The 22,633-nt window shown below is 44.8% G+C and overlaps 1 protein-coding gene across 2 annotated transcripts in view; it reads left to right on the top strand.

Annotated features, from left to right (window-relative positions):
* The window catches only part of CASP2 (caspase 2), a 31,702-nt gene extending 9,955 nt beyond the window's left edge, over positions 1–21,747 (top strand). Inside the window, exons 5-11 of one of the 2 annotated variants that reach the window (XM_032763971.2) lie at positions 3,360–3,454; positions 4,167–4,343; positions 6,467–6,595; positions 6,862–6,952; positions 17,365–17,514; positions 17,699–17,808; positions 18,701–21,747. In XM_032763971.2, the coding sequence (XP_032619862.1) occupies positions 3,360–3,454; positions 4,167–4,343; positions 6,467–6,595; positions 6,862–6,952; positions 17,365–17,514; positions 17,699–17,808; positions 18,701–18,835 (887 nt within the window). In that variant the 3' untranslated portion in view covers positions 18,836–21,747. Of the gene's footprint in view, positions 1–3,359; positions 3,455–4,166; positions 4,344–6,466; positions 6,596–6,861; positions 6,953–7,087; positions 7,144–17,364; positions 17,515–17,698; positions 17,809–18,700 lie in introns of those variants that run through there. The other variant, XM_032763973.2, reaches the window with a different exon arrangement.
* Positions 21,748–22,633: the final 886 nt, after the last annotated feature.

Genomic DNA, 22,633 nt, shown 5'->3' with positions numbered 1-22,633 from the left:
GATCTGGGCTGCCCCTGCCCCGGCCATGCAGTGTGACAGGTTGGACCCCTTAGGACGCCACCTGATGGGCTGAGATACCACTGAGCCCACCTGTTATGCCAGCCTGGGGTCCTTTTTACTTGTCTTGCTGAGCCAGGCCATTAAGCCTCCTCCAGCAAACACACAGGCAGGGCCACACCCAACTGCAGAAGGAAACAGACACTGAGATCAGATCTGGGAAGGCTCAGCTTAAAGGATTTGCCCAAGCACTCAGGTGTCCACCTCCCTTGGAGTGCAGACACAACGGTATATTATGAAATCCACTTCCTCTCTCAGTGTGGAGGAAAGTATGCACAACTTCTATTCTCTTCTCCCCCCTCCACCAGAAATTACAGAAATAGGGTTTTAATAAGAAACAAAACAAATTATATTAACTATAAAAGGCAGATTTTAAGTGGTTAAAGGGGTAGCGAACAGAACAAAGCAAATTACTAAGGAAATAAAACCAAACACGCAAACTAAGCTTGTTTCACTGAAGAAATTGGTTGCAAATAGTAATTTCTGTAATCTGCCTACAACACTATCTCGGGTGAGAAAGTCTTGAAAGGCAGATGCACTGGTCTCCAGCATGCAGCCTCAGTTAGTATTACTCACAAGTTAGATGCTCTTCCAGCTTGGGCTTAATCCTTCCCCCCACAGTTCAGTTAGGGTGGGGAGGCAGAGGAGACTCCTAATGATGTCACTCCCCTGCCTTATAGCTCTTGTGTAAGGTGGGAATCTTTTGTCTTCTACTGGAAAAACACTGACATTCCAAAAGGGGAGGAGCGGTATCTAGTATCAGGTGACTTAGACACATGATTGTGTGTGTCTGGTAGCCATTGCGCATAGGCTGTCTCCAGAAGACTAAGCTCTTTCACAGTCCATTGTCTTGGCTAATGGTCCATTAGCCCTGTCTGGCTTTTCCATTGTTGTACTTGAAGGGCTGGTTGGGGCTGACACTCTAAGTAACAGATTTGAAATATAGATACATAGTTAATATTCCTAACTTCAGATACAGAAATGATACTGTCATACAAATTGTATGATCACATTCAGTAAATCATAACCTTTCCAATGATATGTCATATGAGCTATCTTGGCTAAAATATATCTGTTATGTCATATTCATATCATAAGCATATTGTCATAAAGAATGTGGAATGAAACATCCTGGGCAGGTCTGGGGCTGAGTGGGTGTCTCCATAGGCACTGACTCCATGGCTATTCTAGGGCTGGAGCACCCACAGAGAAAAATTAGCAGGTGCTGCTCAGCAGCACTCACCGGCAGCCAAGCTCCTTCCTCCCCCAGCGCCTCTCACCTGCCGGCGTCCCTATTGACCAATTCCTCCCCCTCTCTCCCAGCGCTTCCTGCTGCCGCAAACAGCTGTTTTGCAGCGTGTAGGAAGCTCCAGGAGGTAGAAGAGGGGACGGGGCACACTCTGGGGAAGAGGTGGGATGGGGAAGATGGAGCGGGGGCAGGGACTTGGGGAAGAGGTTGGGGTGGGGGGGTCAAGCACTCCCCGGTTAGTGGGGAATTCAGTGCCTATGGGTGCTCTCCCCTGGCTGCAGCAAGTCCTGGCTGGGCAGGTTCCCTGAGTGCCTGCGTGGCGCTAAATAGGTTGCTGCATAGCCACATAGCTTACAGGGAACTTAGCACATCATATTCCTTTTTATTCCTTGTTTAAATGTAAGAATTAAAAACTTTGAATTAAAAAAACAAACAAACTTTCTTTACATTGTTGAAATTCTAACTGACACACTGCCATCCTGTATATATCACATGGAATGTCAAAACAAATTGCACCACTGTTTTGCCTTAAAAGGTGCAGATTTTTTTAATGATTATATAAAGTAACTTTAAAAAAACCCAAAACTGAAATTGTTTAAACCACTTAAGCACCGTTTTTTAGAACTTTCATACATACCTTTCAAGTTATTTATATATCAGGATTACTGTTTCTTTTTGGAAAAAAAAGAAAATAGAGAAAAACTGCTCACAGAACTGACTGTAAGCGATACAACAGTGACAGGATAGGTGCCAAGCACCCACGGAGAAAAATTAGCGGGTGCTTAACACCCACCAGCAGTTAAACTCCCCTTCCATCCCTCCCACTCCTGCTCACCCCCCCCATCAACTCCTCCCCTTCTCTCCTGTATGCAGCAGAGCAGCGGTGCAAGAGGTGCGGGGGGGGGGGAGGAGCAGGGGAGGGGGTGGAAAGAGGCAGGGCAGGGTTGGAACCTTGGGGAGAGGAGGGGAGTGGAGTGGGGCAGGGCCTGAGGCTGAGTGGAGATTGAGCACCTTTGGGGAAAATTAGAAGCCGATGCCTGTGAGTGACAGTATGTGACATCACAAAACAACAAAACCTGTGAGTGATTCTCTGACCAGACATGATTATCTCCCTTGTCCAAATCTGGTGGGAAACATATATAGGAGAGAGAGGCTCAGACAAAATATTTAAACAGTTTCCAGAATAGGCTACTTTTAGTAAACTGATGAGAGTTTTAGTGTTTTCCTGAAAATTACCACAGTCTGTTGTTGTTGTGTGTGGTTTTTTATTTTTTTTGCCCACACAACAAAATACACCTGCAATAAAATACGTTTTACCTGTTCCCTCTATTATGGCAGCTGATTCTGCCATATTATGGGATCCTAGTCCCACTGCAGGTGACTGAAAAGTGACTAAAAAAGATCTCTTGAAAGACTGCTTCCTATGTGTATTATTCAGTTGTATATACTCATTTTAATAACTACAAAGATTCTACTGCTTTTTTTTCTCCTGCTGCAGAAACAGCATAGCTCAGAAGGCATGATCTAGGTTCCATTCCTTGTTGTGCACTTCCAATTAATTCCTCTGATACAAAAGCCATTAAAAACAATGGGATTGCATGAGTGTCCCTGAAGGCATAATTGGAGGTGATGGATGAGGAGGAGAAAGCCCAGCTTGATAAATGAAACTGTGTCACTTGTCCGCAACGCAGTTACCTTTAATGGGTTTGCATGGATGTAACTGATTGGAACTTGGTAAACAATTCTGTTGATGCACAAGAAGCAATGGGCTCCAGTTCCTTTCTCTGAGAAGTATTGTCTGTGCAGGACAACAGCAGTAAAAACAGTAATAACTTGTCATTCATGTCACAGTGTTGACTCCAGATACGCACAAGGGACTGGCCTACTGGATGAAAGATGAGTGGAAACATCTTACAGTAGAACCACACTTTAACATTTGTGCAGCGCTTTCAATATGCGAAACACTGTATATACTATGTCTATTTCATGTTAAATATGTTTTGCAGCCAGAACTTTCGTTTTTTCATTGCTGATTTCTGTATCTCTCAAATAGAGCTGATGGAGCATTCCTTGGATAATGGAGATGGTCCTCCTTACATTCTGGTGAAGCCATGCACCCCAGAATTCTATCATGCTCACCAGCACTTGGTGAGTACTTAGTGGGGCAGGAACTGAGGGAGTACTCACCCCTGCAGGTGGGATAGTTGGATGAGCTGAAGAAAGAGCACTCCACAACCAGACTGGGTGAAGAAAAATGCATTTTTGGGCTGTAGATACATATTGACGCACATGTAACTCAAAGGTGTTATCTGCCGTAGTCCACCTCATGTAGCTCCCACCAGCAAGAGTCAGAAAAGCCTGGATCAGTGTCATAATCCTGTGCTACAAACACATGCCCCTGGAACTTCTTGGGACGGCTGTTCCAGTCTTTTCACTCTATGTCAATATACACAACTACATGTGCCTATCAGTCCATGCACATGTGTTTCATCTGTGTTGGGGCTGACAAACTCTGCTGCTTTCATTTTGTCTCAGCTGGAAAGGGAGGAGTTGCTCCCCAGGGTTACAGGAACTGAATGAGTATTCTGTACAAATCCTATGGGAGAAGCACCTAATCTTCCAAGGTGGTCTGTATGTCTCAGTACCTGTTACAAATGATGGAGCCTTCACCCCACGTAGGAAGCCAAATAGAGCATTTCTAGCCCAAGATGGTTTCTCTACCTGTTCCTCTGCATCTCTTGTTCCCCAAAGGTCTTGCACATCTCATCACAATAATGGAATGGGTGTGTAGTACCCTGTAATTTTTTCTTTTCCCACATTGCTGGATGTACCTATTTCTGCCTTGCTCTGTTGTTAATAGGCTTATAAGCTGATATCACAGCCCCGAGGCCTGGCTCTCGTGCTAAGCAACATGCATTTCAGCAGTGAGAAGGACTTGGAGTTCCGTTCGGGTGGAGATGTGGATTACACTGCTCTGGAGATGCTCTTCAAGCACCTTGGCTACAGGGTGACTGTCCTGCATGATCAAACTGCACAGGTGAGGAAGTTCCTGTGCTGCCTAGAGAGGAGTTGGGGACTTGTAACTATTGCACTGGTGTCTTGGGGACAAGCTGACGGTCAATGGAAGGGAAGGATGGGGCTGGGTAATGATAAGGGGCTGTGTCAGCGAGACACTCTTTCCATTAGGATATGATTGACAATATAAATTTTGAGAGCCCCTGTATAGAAGGTTTCTCTATAAATATTTGTGTTAGAGACTATATGGTCTCTGAAGGATTCAGATCTTTAGGGATGTTATCTTATCACTGTCTTACTCTTCAGTAGTAAAGCTGGGGGTTTAACTGCAGCTGTAGGGGTGTGTGTGTGTGGGGAGTTTGTTACTCCAACAGCTTAACTTAACGTTAACAGATGGGTTGTTTTTTTTGTTCTGATTTAAATAATCAGCATTTCTCTGTTCCATTCTGAGGATCTCGTAGAACCTCAAATATTCACTGATTAAACCTCACAGTGAGAGTGTGAAGTATTAACCCATTTTGTAGATGGTGAAACTGAAGTGACTTCCACAAAGTCTTGTGGAAATTAAGGTTAAAGGCTCTCTTAAAACCCAGGTCTTTTGACTTCCAGGCCTATGGTCTTGCCGGTAGACTTCTGTCTGCTCAGCAAACTTGTTCTTCATTTGCTCGTTCAATAGGAGTGGTGTTCTCTCTGAGTTGGTACTGAACCTAATGATGTCCACTAAGGGGTGCTGGGCTGTTCCAGAAGCCATTTTCTGGATAGCAGATCAAATCCAAGAACCTGTCTACTCATGGTTATTAAGGATTCATCCATAGTAAATAGTTCTATCATAAAAACAAGGAGTCCAGTGGCACCTTAAAGACTAACAGATTTATTTGGGCATAAGCTTTCACAGGTAAAAACCCCACTTCTTCAGATGCATTGAGTCTGTAGCTGTAATTTTTCACTATCTGTAATTTTCACTCCATGCATCTGAAGAAGTGGGGTTTTTACCCACAAAAGCTTTAGTCTTTAAGGTGACACTGGACTCCTCAGTCTGTATCCACCAAAACAGTAACACGGCAACCCCACTGATACTTGGCAGTTCTTACCATATTCATCTCTGTTAGTATCTAAGTACCTGAGTTACCGTGGGCACTTATCCCAAAAGCTGCCCCAGTATCCTGACCAGGCTCTGGCAAATTATATTCTGTCAACCTAAGCTCCCTGTGCAGTGGTAATTGTCTATGGAATTTCTTCTCTCTTAAATGGCTGTCTCACACTTAAGGCAGCTGAATTTCAGAAGTGGTGGAATGATTCCTATGTAGAGCCTACAAAGCGTTTTTGGAGCCTTAGGAATGAAAGATACTGAAGAAATAAGGACATTTTGCTGCTGTTTGAAAGCATTAGAATATCCCTATTCTCCCCCTTAAATTAGGTTTGTGGTTCACTACTGCTGGGGGAATTCTGTGCACAATAATTCTAAAAGTCTGCATATTTTATTTGTGAAAACAACACTATATAATCACGCCAGTTTCAATTATTTTGGTAATTTATTTCAAAATACCTGTCAGCAGCTCTGTCTGTAACAGTACACACACACACATTCCTCCAGGAGTAGAGAGTTAAAGAAACCCCTATGACAACGCAGTTCCTGTTTCTCTGCTCCCTCCTCCCCAGAGCCCAGTAGGGGAGAGCTAGACACCCGCACTCCCTCCGGCCCCAGAGCCCAGCTGTGGGGTGTGTCCCCCAATCCAGACACTTGTACACACCCCCTAATCCTCAGACCCTAGCTGCTGGCCCTCCCCCACCAGCCCAGACACTTGCACACACCCTTCCCCTCAGAGCCCAGGGATTGAGAGGGAGAAAAAGCCTGATGCTGGATCCCAGGCTTGCCTGGAGTTTCCTTCTTTCAGGGTATGCTCCCTCCCTCTTCCCCCAACAGTGTCTTTTACTTTCAAGCTGTGCTCTACCAGGTCCAGCAGCCCCTAGTGGCAGCCAGCAGCTCATTTCTATGGAGGAAAAGAGAATTCTGCACAAAAAGCATTAATTTCTGTGCAAATTCTGCATGCGCAGTAGCATAGAATTCCCCCAGGAGTATCACTTGGCTCTTTTCACTTGTCCTTCTTTCTGAAGGAACCACTGAGTGTGTTTCTCTCCCTCCAGGAGATGCAGAAGGCATTGCAGATGTTCTCTCAGCTGCCAGCTCACCGAGATGTGGATTCCTGCATTGTGGCTCTGCTCTCGCATGGCATCGAGGGTGGGATTTATGGAGTTGATGGCAAGTTACTGCAGGTACCTTCCTACATACTAATCTCTTTCATAGCTTTAGGAAGCAGTACTGCGGGGGAGGGATATTGGCAGGGCAAACAGGTAATGGGAGCCTGGAAGCACACATGAAGTGATTGGGAATTGGTGGGGAACTCAGTGTAATACTGAGAAGAATCGCATGTAAGAAGCATAGGAAATTATGGGGAACTGGGAGGTAATGAGGAGGCACATATGGAAGGAAGGGGGAAGTTCCATGGGGATGTGCTTAGTTCTCTTCTTTCTTCTCACAGTTGCAGGAGATTTTCACACTCTTTGATAATGCAAACTGCCCAAGTCTCCAGAACAAGCCTAAAATGTTCTTCATTCAGGCCTGTCGTGGAGGTGAGTGAGGCCAGGGATCATGAGGGCCAGGTACTTGGCACAGCATTAAAGCTGGACTGTGAGACACACACACACACACACACACACACCCCCCCCATCCAGTTTGCTCTCAACTCTCCTCTTTGCTTCTCTCAGGTGTAAGCGGAACCCACATTCACCTCCCTCTGCCCTGCTGCTGCCTCTGTTGCTCTGTAAGTGCCTCTCACTCTGCATGGGGTGTGTGCATTGAATCGCAGACCCCACAGCACCCTGGGAATGGCAAGTTCCATCATGGCATTTCTGCTTGGGGCTTTCTCTTGCTGTGCCTGCATGGGGGAATAAGGGCATATAATGATATCATAAATCCCTGTGCAGTATGGAGTGATGCATCTGTACTCTCGAGTCTTGTCTGAAACCCTGCTCTCTCCCTCCCGTCTCCCCCCGCCCCAGCTGTTATCTCCTCTTTCCCTATTCTGAGCTCCCAGAACTGGCTTCTCCTAATGTCAGAGCCCTGTCCTCTTATTTCCCTTCTGGTCCCCAAACCAGTGTTCCCTCTAATTTTTTTACGTCCATTATGGAATGAATTTGTGCAGCAATACGGAGGTGATATGGGGTGGGGTTGAGGGGTTTGGAGCGTGGGAGGGGGCCGGGGGAATGAAGATTCTGGCTGGGGGTGTGGAATCTAGAGGGGGCCAGGGATGAGGGGTTCGGTGTGCAGGAGGGGGTTCAGGCTGAGACAGAGGGTTGGGGTGCAGGCTTGGGGTGGGGCTGGGGATGAGGGGTTTGGGGTGCAGACTGCCTCTGGGCTGTGGTGGGGAGAGAGGATTCCCCCCAGCCCTCTTGCTGCAGCAGTTTGGGGCTGGGGGAGGGGTGCCTCTCCTGGGCCATGGCAGCTCCGGCAGGGCTGGGCTGGACTGGGCCGGGGGAGTGGCTCCTCTCCCCGGCAGCTCTGCTGGACCTGGACAGAGGCTTCTCTCCCTGGCTGTGGTAGCTTTGGCAGGGCTGGGCTGGGCTGGGGCTGGCTGGCAGAGGGGCTCTTCTGCCTGGCCCCAGCAGCTCGGGCTTTGATAGCCTGTTGCGCATCTTTTTATAGGAACTTAGCCCCAAACCCTCATCCGTAGCTCTTCCCACCTCTGTCTCCTTCTGTTCCTGAAGTTCTTTCCTTTCTCCATCCATTCGCTATGTCTACTCTTATGGCAGCATGTAGAGTATATATACTGCTCACACCCGTAGCACGCTTATAAATAGAGTAGTTGATATGGCACTGCTTAGGTGGGTAGACACCTGCCTGAACCTTAGGATGTATACCCTGTGCGGCTCTCTACATGCCCAAGCATTGCTTCCCAGTTTTAGCAGTGTAGTGTCCCACTGCTGGAGCCTTTTCCCCACCACAGTGAAAAACTGAAGCAGCAGGGAAAGGGTCTGGCAGGTGGAGCTGCCGGAGCCTTTCCCTGCTGCCTTTGATTGCCAGATGTAACTGCACAGCACAGCCTGCTTTTCACAGCTGTGTGTAGCTGCATGTCATTACTCCCAGAGGAGGAGTTCATCACAGCACCCTGCCCATGGAGCCAGGTTAGGACAGAGTGGGGCACATGGGGCTGCTGGGGGGATGTCACAGACAGGTTCAGAATGGCTAGTGTGAGTGGGGGAGGGGGGGACAGACTGGCCCAGAGGCTTAGGAGCTAGTGGGATGACAGCCATGAACCAGGGGCTGAATGGGAGTGGGGGTGCAAGGTCACATAAGGATGGAGAGAGGGGGGCTGCAGAGACACATGGCAATGCAGGCAGGAGGCTGCAGACACCCATGGGAATGGATGGCGGGTGCCAGGACAGGGACAGATGTGCCTAACTGAATGGGAGAGGCTTGGAGTCTGCATTGAGGAGGCTTCCCAACTCCCTAACAATCACTCCCTCCCCTCCAAAAAAAGCCCCTGTTCTATACTTCTCACATCTACACCCAACAACTCTCCAGGTTCACTCCAGGCTCTTTCCCTCTCCGTCAGCTTCTCTGTTACCTCTGACTCCCACAAGCCTTTCCTGCACCTGTCAGAAACAGTGAAAATACAATCTGGTATTGTAATTCATTTAAATTACTCAAAGTTCTGTATTAATATGCCTAGTAAAGAATCTATTTGTGTAATCCAAAAAAGAGATTCTGGTAATTTTTTTTCTGTATTGTTACAGACATACTTGCTGACAGATATATTAAAATAAATTACCAACATAATTGAAACTGGCATGATTATATTGTGTGTTTTGACAAATAAAATATACAGTATTTTAAAAGATTGTGCGTAGAATTTAACTTTTTGGCTTGAAAATCCCCCAGGAATAATATTACATGTACCCCACACGCTGCCACCAGTGTCAACAAGGCCACGGTCTCCTACTGGCCTCCTTGCCTCTTTTCCAATCTCTTCTTAAACTTGTAGCTGTCTCCTTTTTCTCTACTGTGCTGTCCCCATCTCACTTACCTCTTCTCCATGCTTCTCACTTCTTGGTCCCTTCATAACTCTAACATGGCCCTATGGCATGCAGACCCTTCCCAAGTTATATCCTCGTTTTGGCCCTGTTACTATTGAAACAATCCAACACAGCCTCTCTGTAGCCCAGGGGTCGGCAGCCTTCCAGAAGCAGTGTGCTGAGTCTTCATTTATTCACTCTAATTTAAGGTCTCACGTGCCGGTAATACATTTGAACGTTTTTAGAAGGTCTCGTTCTATAAGTCTATATTATATAACTAAACTTTTGTATGTTAAGTAAACAAGGTTTTCAAAATGTTTAAGAAGTGTCATTTGAAATTAAATTAAAATGCTGATCTTACACCGCCAGCCTGCTCAGATCGCTGCCAGCCTGGGGTTCTGTTCACCTAGGCTGGCAGTAGGCTGAGCAAGGCCTGCGGCCGGGACCCCAGACCTGGGAGGGAGTGCAGGGTTTCAGGGGTCAGCGCAGAGGGCTGTGGGGGGGGGTTCAGGGCAGAAGGCTGGGTGTTTGTGGGGGGGCTCAAGGGTCAGGGCTGAGGGTATGTGTATGTGTGTGGGGGGGTCAGGGCAGAAGGCTGGGGTGCTCAGCTCGTGGGGGTGCTCCCAGCCCCGTGCCCCGAGCAGCTCATGGCAGGGAGCTGGAAGGGATGTGCCCTGCCTGTTCCACCCCTTTCACCAAGGCCCTATCCCTACCTCTCTCTGCCTCCTCTATGGAGCTGTGTGCACACTACCGCTCTTCCCCCTCCCCCTTGCTAGGGCCATTAGCTGATTGGCGCAGGGAAGGAGAGGGGGCGGGGCAGGAAAGCCCCATGCTGGGGGAAGAAATGGGGGAGGGGAGAAGCTTGGCTGCCACGGGACCAAGCTTCTGCCTCCTGCCCCCACAGTGGAGAGCGGTGGGCTGGGGGGGGAGGGGCTGAGTGGGGCTGGGCCCGCGGCAGGCACCTGCGTGCGGCTCAAAATTGGCTCGTGTGCTGTGTTTGGCACATGTGCCGTAAGTTGCCGACCCCTGCTGTAGAGCATCTGTCATACAAGCTGTCTTTCTGCTGGTGGCAGTGAAGTCTGAAGATGACTGTTGAAGTCTCTATACCTCTTCATTGTTGCTTGTAACTTCCTTACAAATTTTCCTTTTGGGCTGAAAGTTCATATCTGGAGGTGGGAGTGTTTAAGCAAAATTAAGTCTACCGTTTGAGTTTGGTGAATTTAATTCAGACTTGGAAATCTCCCAAATCCCTGAAATTTTTAACTAGACCTCAATACGAATGTTTGGGCAAAAGTGTTCAGATACTTTTTTTAAGAAAAGAAAAGATCAAAGACTTGTGCTGTAGTACATGTAGAAACTACATACAGCAAGATTTGTGTGATTTATGACATTTTCCTGTGTTGTGCCAGCAGATACTCTCTTGTACAGAAGTGAAAATGCATCTGAGTTACCTGCAAATGTATTCCTTTCAACCCTTTTTTAATTCTTTCTGATAAAGAAGTTCTGAAAGGTTCTTTTTGTTTTAATGCATCTCCTTCAGCCCCTCTCCTCCTCCACTTATTTTTCCATTAGAAATATCTACTCTCATCTACCCTGTTCTTGCAGGTGGTCTTTGGTCTTTATAGATGACTAGAGAGTATTTAGGGTGAGACCATACAAAGACTGAAACCTGAGCAATTGAGAAAACAGCTTTTTTTTAGTCAATTTAAAATTCTTAATTTTTCTGTGTTTTGTTAATATCTGCTTAATGTAAATGCCTGACTAATAATTGAGAGAAAACAAGCTGGAGGAATGGGTAACATAATGGCAAATAAAATCCAGTGTTGATGCATGCTAACTAATGTACATTAAAGGGAAAAACTTAAACTACTTACATGCCTTGTAGGGTTCTGAATTAACTGTGTCAATTCAGGAAAGGGACCTAGGCAGCATTAGACCTTTTGCACACTGCTCAATTTCTCTCTTACACTTTATCTGCGGCATCTGCTCTGTTGGGGGGACTGTATCTTGGTCTTAGTGTCTGAACCACGTTAATGAAGCGTGGGTTCTCAATTATTCGGAAAGGAGAGTTTGTTGCATAAACAAACTGGGCAATTTTTTCATCAATTACCTTTTTGTAATCTGCTGGTTCTTATAACAAACTTATCTGTGATTGTTTCTGGATGATGGAGATTTTTTTTTTCCTTTTTGCTATAGGTGATATACAGTACATACATAATGAGACTGAAACACTATCATTGGCAGATAACTCTGAAACTATAGAAAATGGTGATCTTGAAGGTGGATGGTCTTCAGAATCCTGTATGTTGAGGATGGATTTTCCTAAACAAAATAAGTCAATGCAGTTATTTAATTATTACCATACTGCTCATTTAGTATTATTCATTGCATTCACTGACACTCACTATTACTTTAAAGGTGAAATTGTAAAAGGAAGATCTGCCTATTTTCAGCTACTCTATTTTTTAATCACAACTGATCTAAAATGATAGTACTGTAGCGTAACAACTGTGTTTTTTGTTCCTTTCATCATCTTCAACACAGCTTCCTCCTGAGAAGCAACACTTCTCATGATGTTTCATTTGGGTAACTAGGCCTTGCATTTCTTTGTTGCACTGTTTGCAGTTTGCACGCATGCCTGTCTTACCCACAGGTAGAGGAACTTCATTAAAATATTCCCAAACTGGCTCTCTTTTAGGGTCTGCTGCCATTCTAGGTTTTCCCTGCTAGTGAGAAAATGGTATGGTAGATGTCACATCAGTGAAGGCTACACTCAGAAAGACCGCAGACTTCTGGAATATGCTGCTCAAACAGTTTCACTTTTGTTTCTGCTGTGTGTCCCCCCCTTCTCACATTCATATCCAAACTTATTCTCCTTGTCTAGATCTATTCTGCCCCCAACAATCTTGTATCCATTGAATTTCTTGAAACTTTGCACTTTTAGAGGTAAGGGATTGACTCTACACAAATTTGCAGAGGGATGGTAGGGTTGAGGGCTGTTATTTCTCACCTCTCTATCTTTATTTTAAAACATTTGCTGTTAACAAGCATGTTATCTCTGGAGACACAAATCCACAGTTTGAGAACTGCAAAACTAAGCATCTCTGATGGTATCTTCTAGACTGAGCCCCAGGGAGCAGATAGAAAGATTAACCTAAATAATCTATACAGAAGCCCCTGAAACCCCATAAGATGAACTATTGGAACTCATTTACAAACCTTTTCTTAAGCATTACATGACTATATTGTCTCAGACTATAGAATTAGAATTTATAATCCCTATTCCATGATATATCTTTGAGCTCTTATTTATCTTAATTAAAACTATCTTTAGATTGGATTTTTTAATAAAATGCTTATTGAGGGAAAAAACTATTTAAATAAAACTGATTTTTTATTTAAAAAGTAATTGATTTTTATCCACCCTGAATGAGATGTAGAATGATACAGAGAATATAATAATACCTCTATATAAATCACTGATGTGCCCTCATATGGATAATGTCTGTGTTCAGCATTGGTCATCCCATCTCCAAACAGATATTGCACCATTAGAGGGGTTCAGAAAAGAGGAGACTGATTAAGGGCCGGGAAAATCTCTTGTATGAAGAGACAGAAAAGATTGGGATTGCTTCCTTAAAAATGAGACTGTAGGGGCACATAAGTCTGCAGTGACTGGTCTGCAAAAGGTAGAGCGAGTAATCTGTTCTCCTGTCTCCTAACAAAAGGACAAAGGGAAAGTCAATTACATTAAAAGTTGTGACATTTCACTCAATAAAGCAATACTTTTTTGGATTGTGGAACTCTGTCACTGGCAGTCATTGTGCCCAAGATCCAAAAGGAGACTGAATATCATAGAACTGGAAGGGACCTCAAAAGGTCATCTAGTCCACTCCCTTGCACTCAAGACAGGACTAAGTCTTATCTAGACCATCCCTGAGAGGTGTTTGTCCAACCTGCTCTTAAAAATCCCCAATGATGGAGATTCCACAACCTCCTGAGGGAATTTATTCCAGTGCTTAGCCACTCTGACAAAGTTTTTCCTAATGCCCAACCTAAACCATTCTTGCTGCAATTGAAGCCCATTGCTGCTGCTTCTATCCTCAGAGGTTAATGAGAGAATTTTTTTCTCCCTCCTCCTTGTAATAACATTTTTATGTACTTGGAAGCTGGTATGTCCCCTCTGTCTTCTCCAGACTAAACAAACTCAATTTTTTCAATCTTCCCTTACAGGTCATTAACCTTAATTGTTTTAGTTGCTCTTCTCTGGACTTTCTCCAATGTGTCCACATCTTTTCCTGAAATGTGGTGCACAGAACTGGACACACTACTCCAGTTGAGATCTAATCAGCACAGAGTAGAGTGGAAGAATTACTTACAATATTCCTGCTAATACAGCCCAGAATGATGTTTGCTTTTTTTTTTTTTTTTGGCAACAGCAAACTTACACTGACTCATTTAGCTTGTGATCCACTGTGACCCCCAGATCCTTTTCCGCAGTACTCCTTCCTAGGCAGTCATTTCCCATTTTGTATGTGTACAACTAATTGTTCCTTCCTAAGTGGAGTACTTTGCATTTGTCCTTATTGAATTTCATCCTGTTTACTTCAGACCATTTTGAATTATAATCCTATCCTCCAAAGCACTTGCAACCCCTCCCAGTTCGGTATCATTCACAAACTTTAAGTGTTGTGACAAAGTTTCTCCTCTACTCTGCTGGGTCCTGTGCTTATTGGCAGATTTGCTCACCTCAGTGATCTTCTCCACAGTCTGGGTCAACTCCTCCTGTGTCTGATGAGGAGTTGGGAGGTTTGGGGGGACCCAGTCCTGCCCTCTACTCCAGGTTCCAGCCCAGGGCCCTGTGGATTGCAGCTGTCTGTAGTGCCTCCTGTAACAGCTGCATGACAGCTACAACTCCCTGGGCTACTTCCCTATGGCCTCCTCCAAACACCTTCTTTATCCTCCCCACAGGACCTCCTCCTGGTGTGTGATAATACTTGTACTCCTTAGTCTTCCAGCAGCACTCACTCTCAGCTCCTCACACACACTTCCTCTCTTCTGGCTCCCTCCAGCCTGACTGGAGTGAGCTCCTTTTTAAACCCAGATGTCTTGATTAGCCTGCCTTGATTGACTGCAAGGTGTTCTAATCAGCCTGTCTTCCTTAACTAGAGTAATCAGGAACCTGCTAGAACCAGTGCAACCCCTGCTCTGGTCAGTCAGGGAACAGAAAACTACTTATCCAGTGACCAGTATATTTGCTCTCTACCAGATTCCTGCACCCCACTGGTTTGGGTCTATCACAGTGTACTGTTTATGCCTTTATCTAAATCGCTGATATTGAACAGAGCTGGATCCAGAACCAGTCCCTGTGGGACCCCACTTGTTATGCCTTTCCAGTTTGACTGTGAATCACTGATAACTACTCCCTGGGAACGATTTTCCAACCAGTTATTCACCCACCTTATGGTCAGCTCCATCTAGGTTGTATTTCCCTAGTTTGTTTATGAGAAGGTCATGCGAGACAGTATCAAAAGACTTACTAAAGTCAAGATATACCACATCTACTGTTCCTTCCACTCTCTCTCTCTCTCTCTTTTTTTTTCCCTCCCCACACGCAAGGCTTGTTACCCTGTCAGGTTGGTTTGACACTATTTTGTTCTTGACAAATCCATGTTAATTGTTGTCACCTTGTTATCTTCTAGGTGTTTGCAAGTTGATTGCTTAATTATTTGCTCCATTATCTTTCCGGCTACAGAAGTTAAGCTGACTGATCTGTAATTCCCTGGGTTGTCCTTATTTCCCTTTTAATAGATGGGTACTATATTTGCCCTCTTCCAGCCTTTTGAAATGTCTCCTGTCTTCTATGACTTTTCAAAGATAATTGCTAATGGCTCAGATATCTCCTCAGTCAGCTCCTTGAGTATTCTAGGATGCATTTCATGAGGCCCTGGTGATTTCAAGACATCTAACTTGTCTAAGTAAGTTTTGACTTGTTCTTTCCCTATTTTAGATTCTGATCCTGCCTCATTTTCATTGGCATTCACTACATTAGATATCCAATTGCCACCAACCTTCTTGGTGAAAACCAAAACAAAGAAGTCATTAAGCACCTCTGCCATTTCCACATTTTCTGTTATTGTTCCCCTCCCCACCACTGAGTAATGGGCCTACCCTGTCTTTGTTCTCCCTCTTGCTTCTAATGTATTTGTAGAATGTTGTCTTGTTTCCTTTTATGTCCCTAGCCTGTTTGATCTCATTTTGTGCCTTGGCTTTTCTAACTTTGTCCCTACATACTTGAGTTATTTGTTTGTATTCATCCTATGTAATTTGACCAAGTTTCCACTTTTTGTAGGACTCTTTTGAGTTTCAGATCATCGAAGATCTCCTGGTTAAGCCAGGATGATCTCTTGCCATACTTCCTATCTTTTCTACGCAGTGGGATAGTTTGCTCTTGTGCCCTTAATAATGTCTCTTTGAAAAAAAAAAGCCAACTGTCTTCAACTGTTTTTCCCCTTAGACTTGCTTCCCATGGGATTTTACCTATCAACTCCCTCAGTTTTCTAAAGTCTGCCTTCTTGAAATCCATTGTCTTTATTGTGCTTTTCTCCCTCCTACCATTCCTTAGAATCATAAACTCTACCATTTCATGATTATCCATAAAAATGTTCAGAGTTCTCCACTAATGCTAACAATTCTGGAAGGGATGTTAAGTATCCTTAAGCTAGTTAAAGACCTGCATGAGACCTAATGTAGGGGAGACTTTATCTCCCATCAGCCTGCTGTGATGTTCTTACACTTTCCTTTGAAGTAGCTGGAGTTGGCTACTGTCAGAGACAGGACACTGGACTAAATGGATCTTGAGTTTGATTCAGTATGGCAATCTCTGTTCCCATGCTCCCCTTCAGGTCTTTTCATTGAAGGGTTGAGAGAGCTTGCAGTTTAGAGCTGAGTCTTCCAAAGAGCACTTAGTGAAAAGCAGTGAAGACACTAGACTTTATATCCTCGAAATGTCTAAGGTAGAAAACAGTCAGGAGGGGAAAAAAACATTAAAAAGAGAACCAAAATCCCTTCAGTCTTCATATATTATAAAGAACTAAAAAAGAACCACTATATTTTTTTTCTTTGCAGGTCCCCTTTAGCTGTGTAGGGGTTGGAGGGGAATGCAGACTCAGGTCATCCCTAGTCTGGTCAGACTGAGTCAGTTCATTGCAGCGAGCTGTACGCTAGCATTTTTTGGTATCCCCGGCTATTCATGCAGTGTCAAGGCTCTTAATTTTTAAATAGTATTTCTAGTCTTCATGGCTGTATAGAGAATCTGTCCAAAAGTGCAGCCAATGCAGGGATTCCTGATTTCATCTAAAGATAGAGAAAACTAATAGTTTTAAATGGATTCTGTTGGATCTGTTGACATTATGAACTGCTATTTTAGCTGAAACATCCTGCTATCCTGGGATTGAGGGGAAGATTTGGGATTTTAGTGGGGATTTGGAGTTGTGTCCAAGGTTTAAAGAGAATGCTGCAACTTCCCAACACACCCAAATTCTCAGTGATTATAAAGCTATGCCACTGTAATATATAGACACTGAATAATAGATGGTGATACTGCAGCAGTGATACTAAAATAACTACAGTAGTAGTGTGGGCTTAGTCAGCGCTATATTAACAGAGTTACTATTGCTTCCAGTAATCACAGAAGACCAAATGTAGAAGGAAAGAGGAGTTTAAATGTTATAGGCAAGGAAAAGATTTTCTGTTGAAATTTGAGAAGACACAGATACAGAAATGCAGAAGCTGTAGAGAAGTGTTTTTGTGCTAACAGCTATGGCATTGGGTCCTGGACAAAGGAAGCCAGGATTGTACAAGCAGATAGAGCTCAGTGACTGGGGGAATATGAGAAGACTGCACAACAGATTTGGGAGTAACTTGTTTCACTTTTTTTCTCTCTCTCTCCCGTCCCCACCCCCGCTTAGATGAGACAGACCGGGGAGTGGATCAGAGGGATGGGAAAGAGCGCTCTGATTCTCCAGGCTGCGAGGAGAGTGATGCCAACAAAGAGGAGAATCCCAGGCTGCGTTTGCCCACACGTTCTGACATGATCTGTGGCTATGCCTCTCTGAAAGGTACCAGGGAGGGTCCCATAGAGGTGTCTGTCTCCCAGTCTGTGAGGCTGTTAGAGGAGGGCTACCACCTTTGAGCTTCAGCAGTTCCCCTGTGTGTGTCCCCTAGAGACTTCTTTCTCTGGATCTCCCTGTGTTTGTCCCTCTCTATTTTCACCATGGGCTGATGCACTTTTTATGTTTTCAGGCACAGCTGCCATGCGAAATACCAAGCGTGGATCCTGGTATATTGAGGCTCTCACTTCTGTGTTTGCTGAGGATTCTCAAAACACGCATGTGGCTGACATGTTGGTGAAGGTAAGCTGAGACATCCCTATCCTACATTTGCCTGGTTCTTGCAGTGTCTTATGCTTCAAGTTCTTAGGCCTGAACTGCCCAAAGAAGAGGCTCCTGCCCCACACTCTACAGCAGATGTTCCCGAACTAGGGGCCATGCACCCCTGGGAGGGGTACAGAATGTATTCTGAGGGGACATGAAAAGCTTTAGGAGAGAAGTGGTTGCTGGCCAGGCACCTAGCTCTGAAGACAGCGCCATTGCCAGCAGCAGTGGAGGGTGGCAATGCCTGGCCAGCAGCTGCCATTCTCCACTCTACCTTCACAGCTGGGTAGTGGTACAGGTCTGTTGCGTCTTACGCGCATTTAACATATGCGATTTCAGCTTTGCGCGGTTGGCAAAAAAAAAAAAAGAGAAATAACAATTTTAATACTGTAACTGTAGTGCGGGCGATTCCGGCCGCCATTCAACTCAATATAATTTTGACTATACATGATTTTCGCTTTACATGCTAACTATGGAACGGAACCCCCGCATAAGATGAGACTCGCCTGCATATACTTGTGTGGTGGTGGCATGGGGGGCATAAACAACTAAAAACACACAGAAGGGGGGCTGCAATTAAATAAGTTGGAGGAAAAACTGCTCCGTGGTACCTCCTGCTGTGAATGGCCATGGCAGAGCCCCCTACATCCATTGCTCCTGCACCATTATCTACAGAGCCTTCTGCTAGGAGATATTGAGGCAGTTCGCTAGAACTAATTCTCTGTGGTGTCCCTACCTGAGAGAACCTTGGATTGGATTAACTGGTTGATCTGTTTGTTGTGGCTTGTATCACTTATACCCCAGCAATGAAGTTTTCCTTAGCTCTGTTTCCTTTGTTTCTCAAACCACTTCTGTTTGTTTCATCTTTCAGGTGAATAGACTAATCAAGCAGCGAGAAGGCTATGCCCCTGGCACAGAGTTCCACCGATGCAAGGAGATGTCAGAGTACTGTAGCACACTCTGCCAAGACCTTTACCTATTCCCTGGCTATGTTCCTAGGAACTAACACTGCTGTTCTTGCTCTGATGGATGTTCTGACAAAGCTTTAATGTGGACAGCCGTACTTTTATTGCTATCAGTCTGGGCATCTGACAGTGCAGCCCGCAACAGGAAGTGTCCCTTCAAGATTGGATGCTCTTCCTTCTTGTGTGAATCTCGCTAACTCCTCTCTGTCTGGGAGAATCTTGCAACTGTTGGTGACCCTCAACTCAGTTCAAAGTTTAAAATCTTAATGTTCCACTGGCTTGTCTCACTTTTAGCTGCTGGGCCAGAGGAATCAGGGCAGCGATGGCAGCACATTCTGAATAAAAGAAAACCTGTGGACATTGGTAGCCAGGAATGTGAAATCAGAATCAGCCTTTCCTTTTTAAATTTTGGAAAACTTGGGTCTGTTTCTAAAGAAAACAAGTTCTATATCGTTTTTATAAATTGCTGCTTAATTTTTTTATACTGTTTAACTTGTTATGACTTTTTAAAAAGTTCTCTACCTGGTTTCCCAAGCAGCAGGGTCTACAGCTATGAAGGACAGGAAGGGATACCCAACCCTGAAGTCAGGAGAGACTTTCCTCCCAGTAAAATAGAATCTCTCACCACTGAAAGTCCATGGTGAAGGTTTTCTCTTTATTTCCAGGATACACCCAAGTTTGACACACTCATCTACTTTGGTTTGGTGTTTTGTTTTTTGTTGTTGTTTTTTTTTTTGGTTTAAGTCCTGATATTTTGCATGTGTTTTCTGTAGCCATAGAGAGAGAGTCAGATTAACTGGAAAAGACATTGTTGAGATCTAGTTCTGAAAGCAAAAGTATGGTTCTATTTTAGAAGTCTAATTCTGTCTTGGAAATATTTTGAATCTGGGAACTCCAGGCTTGTTTCCTTCATGAGTTCCAAATGTGAGCTAGTGCGCAGTTTTTGTAACACCCACATCTAATTCCTGTGGTTTTCTGACCATTCAAATCCTTCAGCAGGCTTCTGATGAGTCTATAAATTGTCCCAAGCTTGTGGATTCCTTGTTTTTTGTTTAAGAAATGTATAAATCTTTTTCCTTGCAAAGAGCCAGTTACTTTGTTTCTTCATCACAGTGATTTTTTCTTTCCTTTCAAAGTTTCTTTAAAAAAGGGGGGAGTTGCAGAATTCAGCTTCACTCCCCCCCCATTAACTTTTGCTCCCCAACTATGGGCAGCTAGAGATCTTTGCTTGTCCACTGTTCAGTGCCATCACACAGGGCCAGTCAGAGAGAAGAGATGGAGTAGGACACTCCATCTTTTAGAATCTATCTATGCATTCTCTTTTCCAGTACAGTAATTCCTCACTTAAAGTCATCCTGGTTAACACTATTTCCTTGTTACGCTGCTGATCGATTAGAGAACATGCTCGTTTAAAGTTGCGCAATGCTCCCTTATAATGTTGTTTGGCAGTCGCCTGCTTTGTCCTCCACTTGCAGAAAGAGCAACCCATTGTAGCTAGCTGGTGGGGGCTTGGAACCAAGATGGACCAGCAGCCCCCCATCAGCTCTCCACTCCCCTAAGTTCCGTGTGTGGCAGCTACTCAGTGGACTATCAATTGCTGGCAGTTCAGCTGTCCCTCCTCCAACTGCCATGTGCTGCTCCTGCCCTCTGCCTTGAAGCTGCTCCCGGGAGCCTCTTGCTTGCTGTGTGGTGGGGGAGAAAAGGGTGCTAATGTCAGGGTGTCCCCTCTCCCCCCTGCTCCACCCCACTTCCCCATCTCCATAAAGCTGAGGGGGAGGGGGACATGACAGAGCTCAGGACAGAGGGAGCTTGCTAGCAGCAGCTGCTGTCTCCACTTGCTGATCTACTTAAAAAGGCAGTGTACTTAGTTGGGGCAATGTGCAACGTGCACACACACAATGTGTCTTTGTCTGCCATGCTGTCTCCTTGCCCTCCATTTGTGCAGCCTTGTAGAGTGTGAGGCTACATTAACAATGTGTTAACCCTTGAGGGCTCAGCTGAGTGCTAGTTCATCATTCAGCACTATGGCATTTCCTGGGAAATATTCCACCCTCTGATTCCAGCACCTCAGCCAAGGTTCACAATCATCATTGCTGTGTACAGTATTAAATTGTTCTTTAAAACTTATAGTGTGTGTATATAATTTATTTACATTAATTCTTATGGGGAAATTGGCCTCACTTAACATCATTTTGCTTAAATTCACATTTTTCAGCAACATAACTACAACATTAAGCGAGAAGTTACTGTACTGTAATTGTCTCCCACTTCAGGACCTGCCCTGGGGTGTGATCAGGGAGATAAACGGCATTCTACACCCTCCCTTTGTTGTCCTCTTGTGTGTTTCATGGCAAGCAAATCCCAGGAGTGTTGGATTAAGGTCTGAATTTCTGAGCCTACTTTTTCCCTACCCTGTGGCAGCGTGTTAGCAGTCCCCTCATCTAGATTACTCTGTCTCTCCTTTTCCTGGGATCTTTCTTATTTAAAAAAAAACAAAAACAAAACAACCTACAATAATTTTAAAATATTTCTGGAGGGAGGGCAGAAGGCTGGTTGTCTGCTTCCTCCTTGCTCTGCCTAGCAGATATGAAGGTCATATTCTTTTCAGTTAAAAGGTGTGCTGCACAGATATATATCCTACACACAGTAGCTGAGGAGCAGAATACCAGTGACCATGTCTGTCAGTTGGCACTTACCTTGGAGCTCAAGATAGCAACTCGGGATATTTCCTCTCTGGATGAGAAGTCTTCCTCTGGGTGCTCCTTCCTCAGAAGTAATACAGTGTTTCGCAATGGACGCATGTCAATGCGGCATCTCCTCTCTGTTTGGTGAAGGGAACTCCAGTAGAGCTGCACCAGGTCTCAATGTCACTGCCACTTTCATATATACTGTTTTTGTATGCCTGTATGTACTGCTTCTGGATGCCAAAATACAGAGTTCATGTTTGGTTATATCTGTGTCTCATTTCCTGTCTGGAACACTGCGCCCTCTGTTTTTTACCCCCATGCTGGAACTGTGTGTATGAAGAGAATTATGAATGAACTTTTGTTCAGCAGTGCCCAGGGCCTCTGCTTGGGGAATTGTGTTCTTGTGCTACTGCCCAGGCATTCTGGTGTAGGGAGAGTGCCCAACTGAGGAACAGTGGGACTGCAGTATGATGCAGACCTCCTTACAGCAGTGATCAGCCTGAGTGTGGGTATGCCTGGTAGGGTGTGAATGGAATTGGGTCCTGGAAAATCTCCCACAAGGGTGAAGGTAGTATCCTTTGTTCAGAGCACCTGCCATTAAAGCTGTGAGTCTGTTTATAAGAATTAGCCACACCAAGGAGAGAATAAGGCAGAGGGTTTTTTAATCATCTCTTTCCCCGAGGCCACTCACTCCACTGAATTTCACAGAAATCGGCATCACAAAGGTTCCCCTGAATGACATCTCCCTGTCCCGTACTCTTAGTATTTTTGGAACCCATGTTTGGGGGCAAAAGTGCAGTACCCATGGGAAGCCACACGGTGGCTGCAGAGATGCATGCACAGAAGGCTGAGGGGATAAAACCCAGTCCCATTACCAGTGAAAGAGAATACAATCTTCTATAGAGAGTCATTTCTATGACTTGTTTCAGAGTAGCAGCTGTGTTAGTCTGTATCCCACGAAAGCTTATGCTGAAATAAATTTGTTAGTCTCTAAGGTGCCAAAAGTACTCCATTTCTGTGATTAAGCCCCAAAGAGTTTATAAACAAACTGAAGATAAGTCAAGGAGCCATTTCCTCCCATCTCCCTCGAAAACACCTATCACTGTCTCCTCTGCTGTCTGTTCCTCTCATTGTACTTCCCTGCCTCATTGT

The sequence above is a fragment of the Chelonoidis abingdonii genome, chromosome 1 (assembly GCF_003597395.2).
Source record: "Chelonoidis abingdonii isolate Lonesome George chromosome 1, CheloAbing_2.0, whole genome shotgun sequence".
Taxonomy (NCBI): domain Eukaryota; kingdom Metazoa; phylum Chordata; order Testudines; family Testudinidae; genus Chelonoidis; species Chelonoidis abingdonii.
Note: the sequence above shows the minus strand (reverse complement) of the source record. Positions and strands in the feature narration are given on the sequence as shown.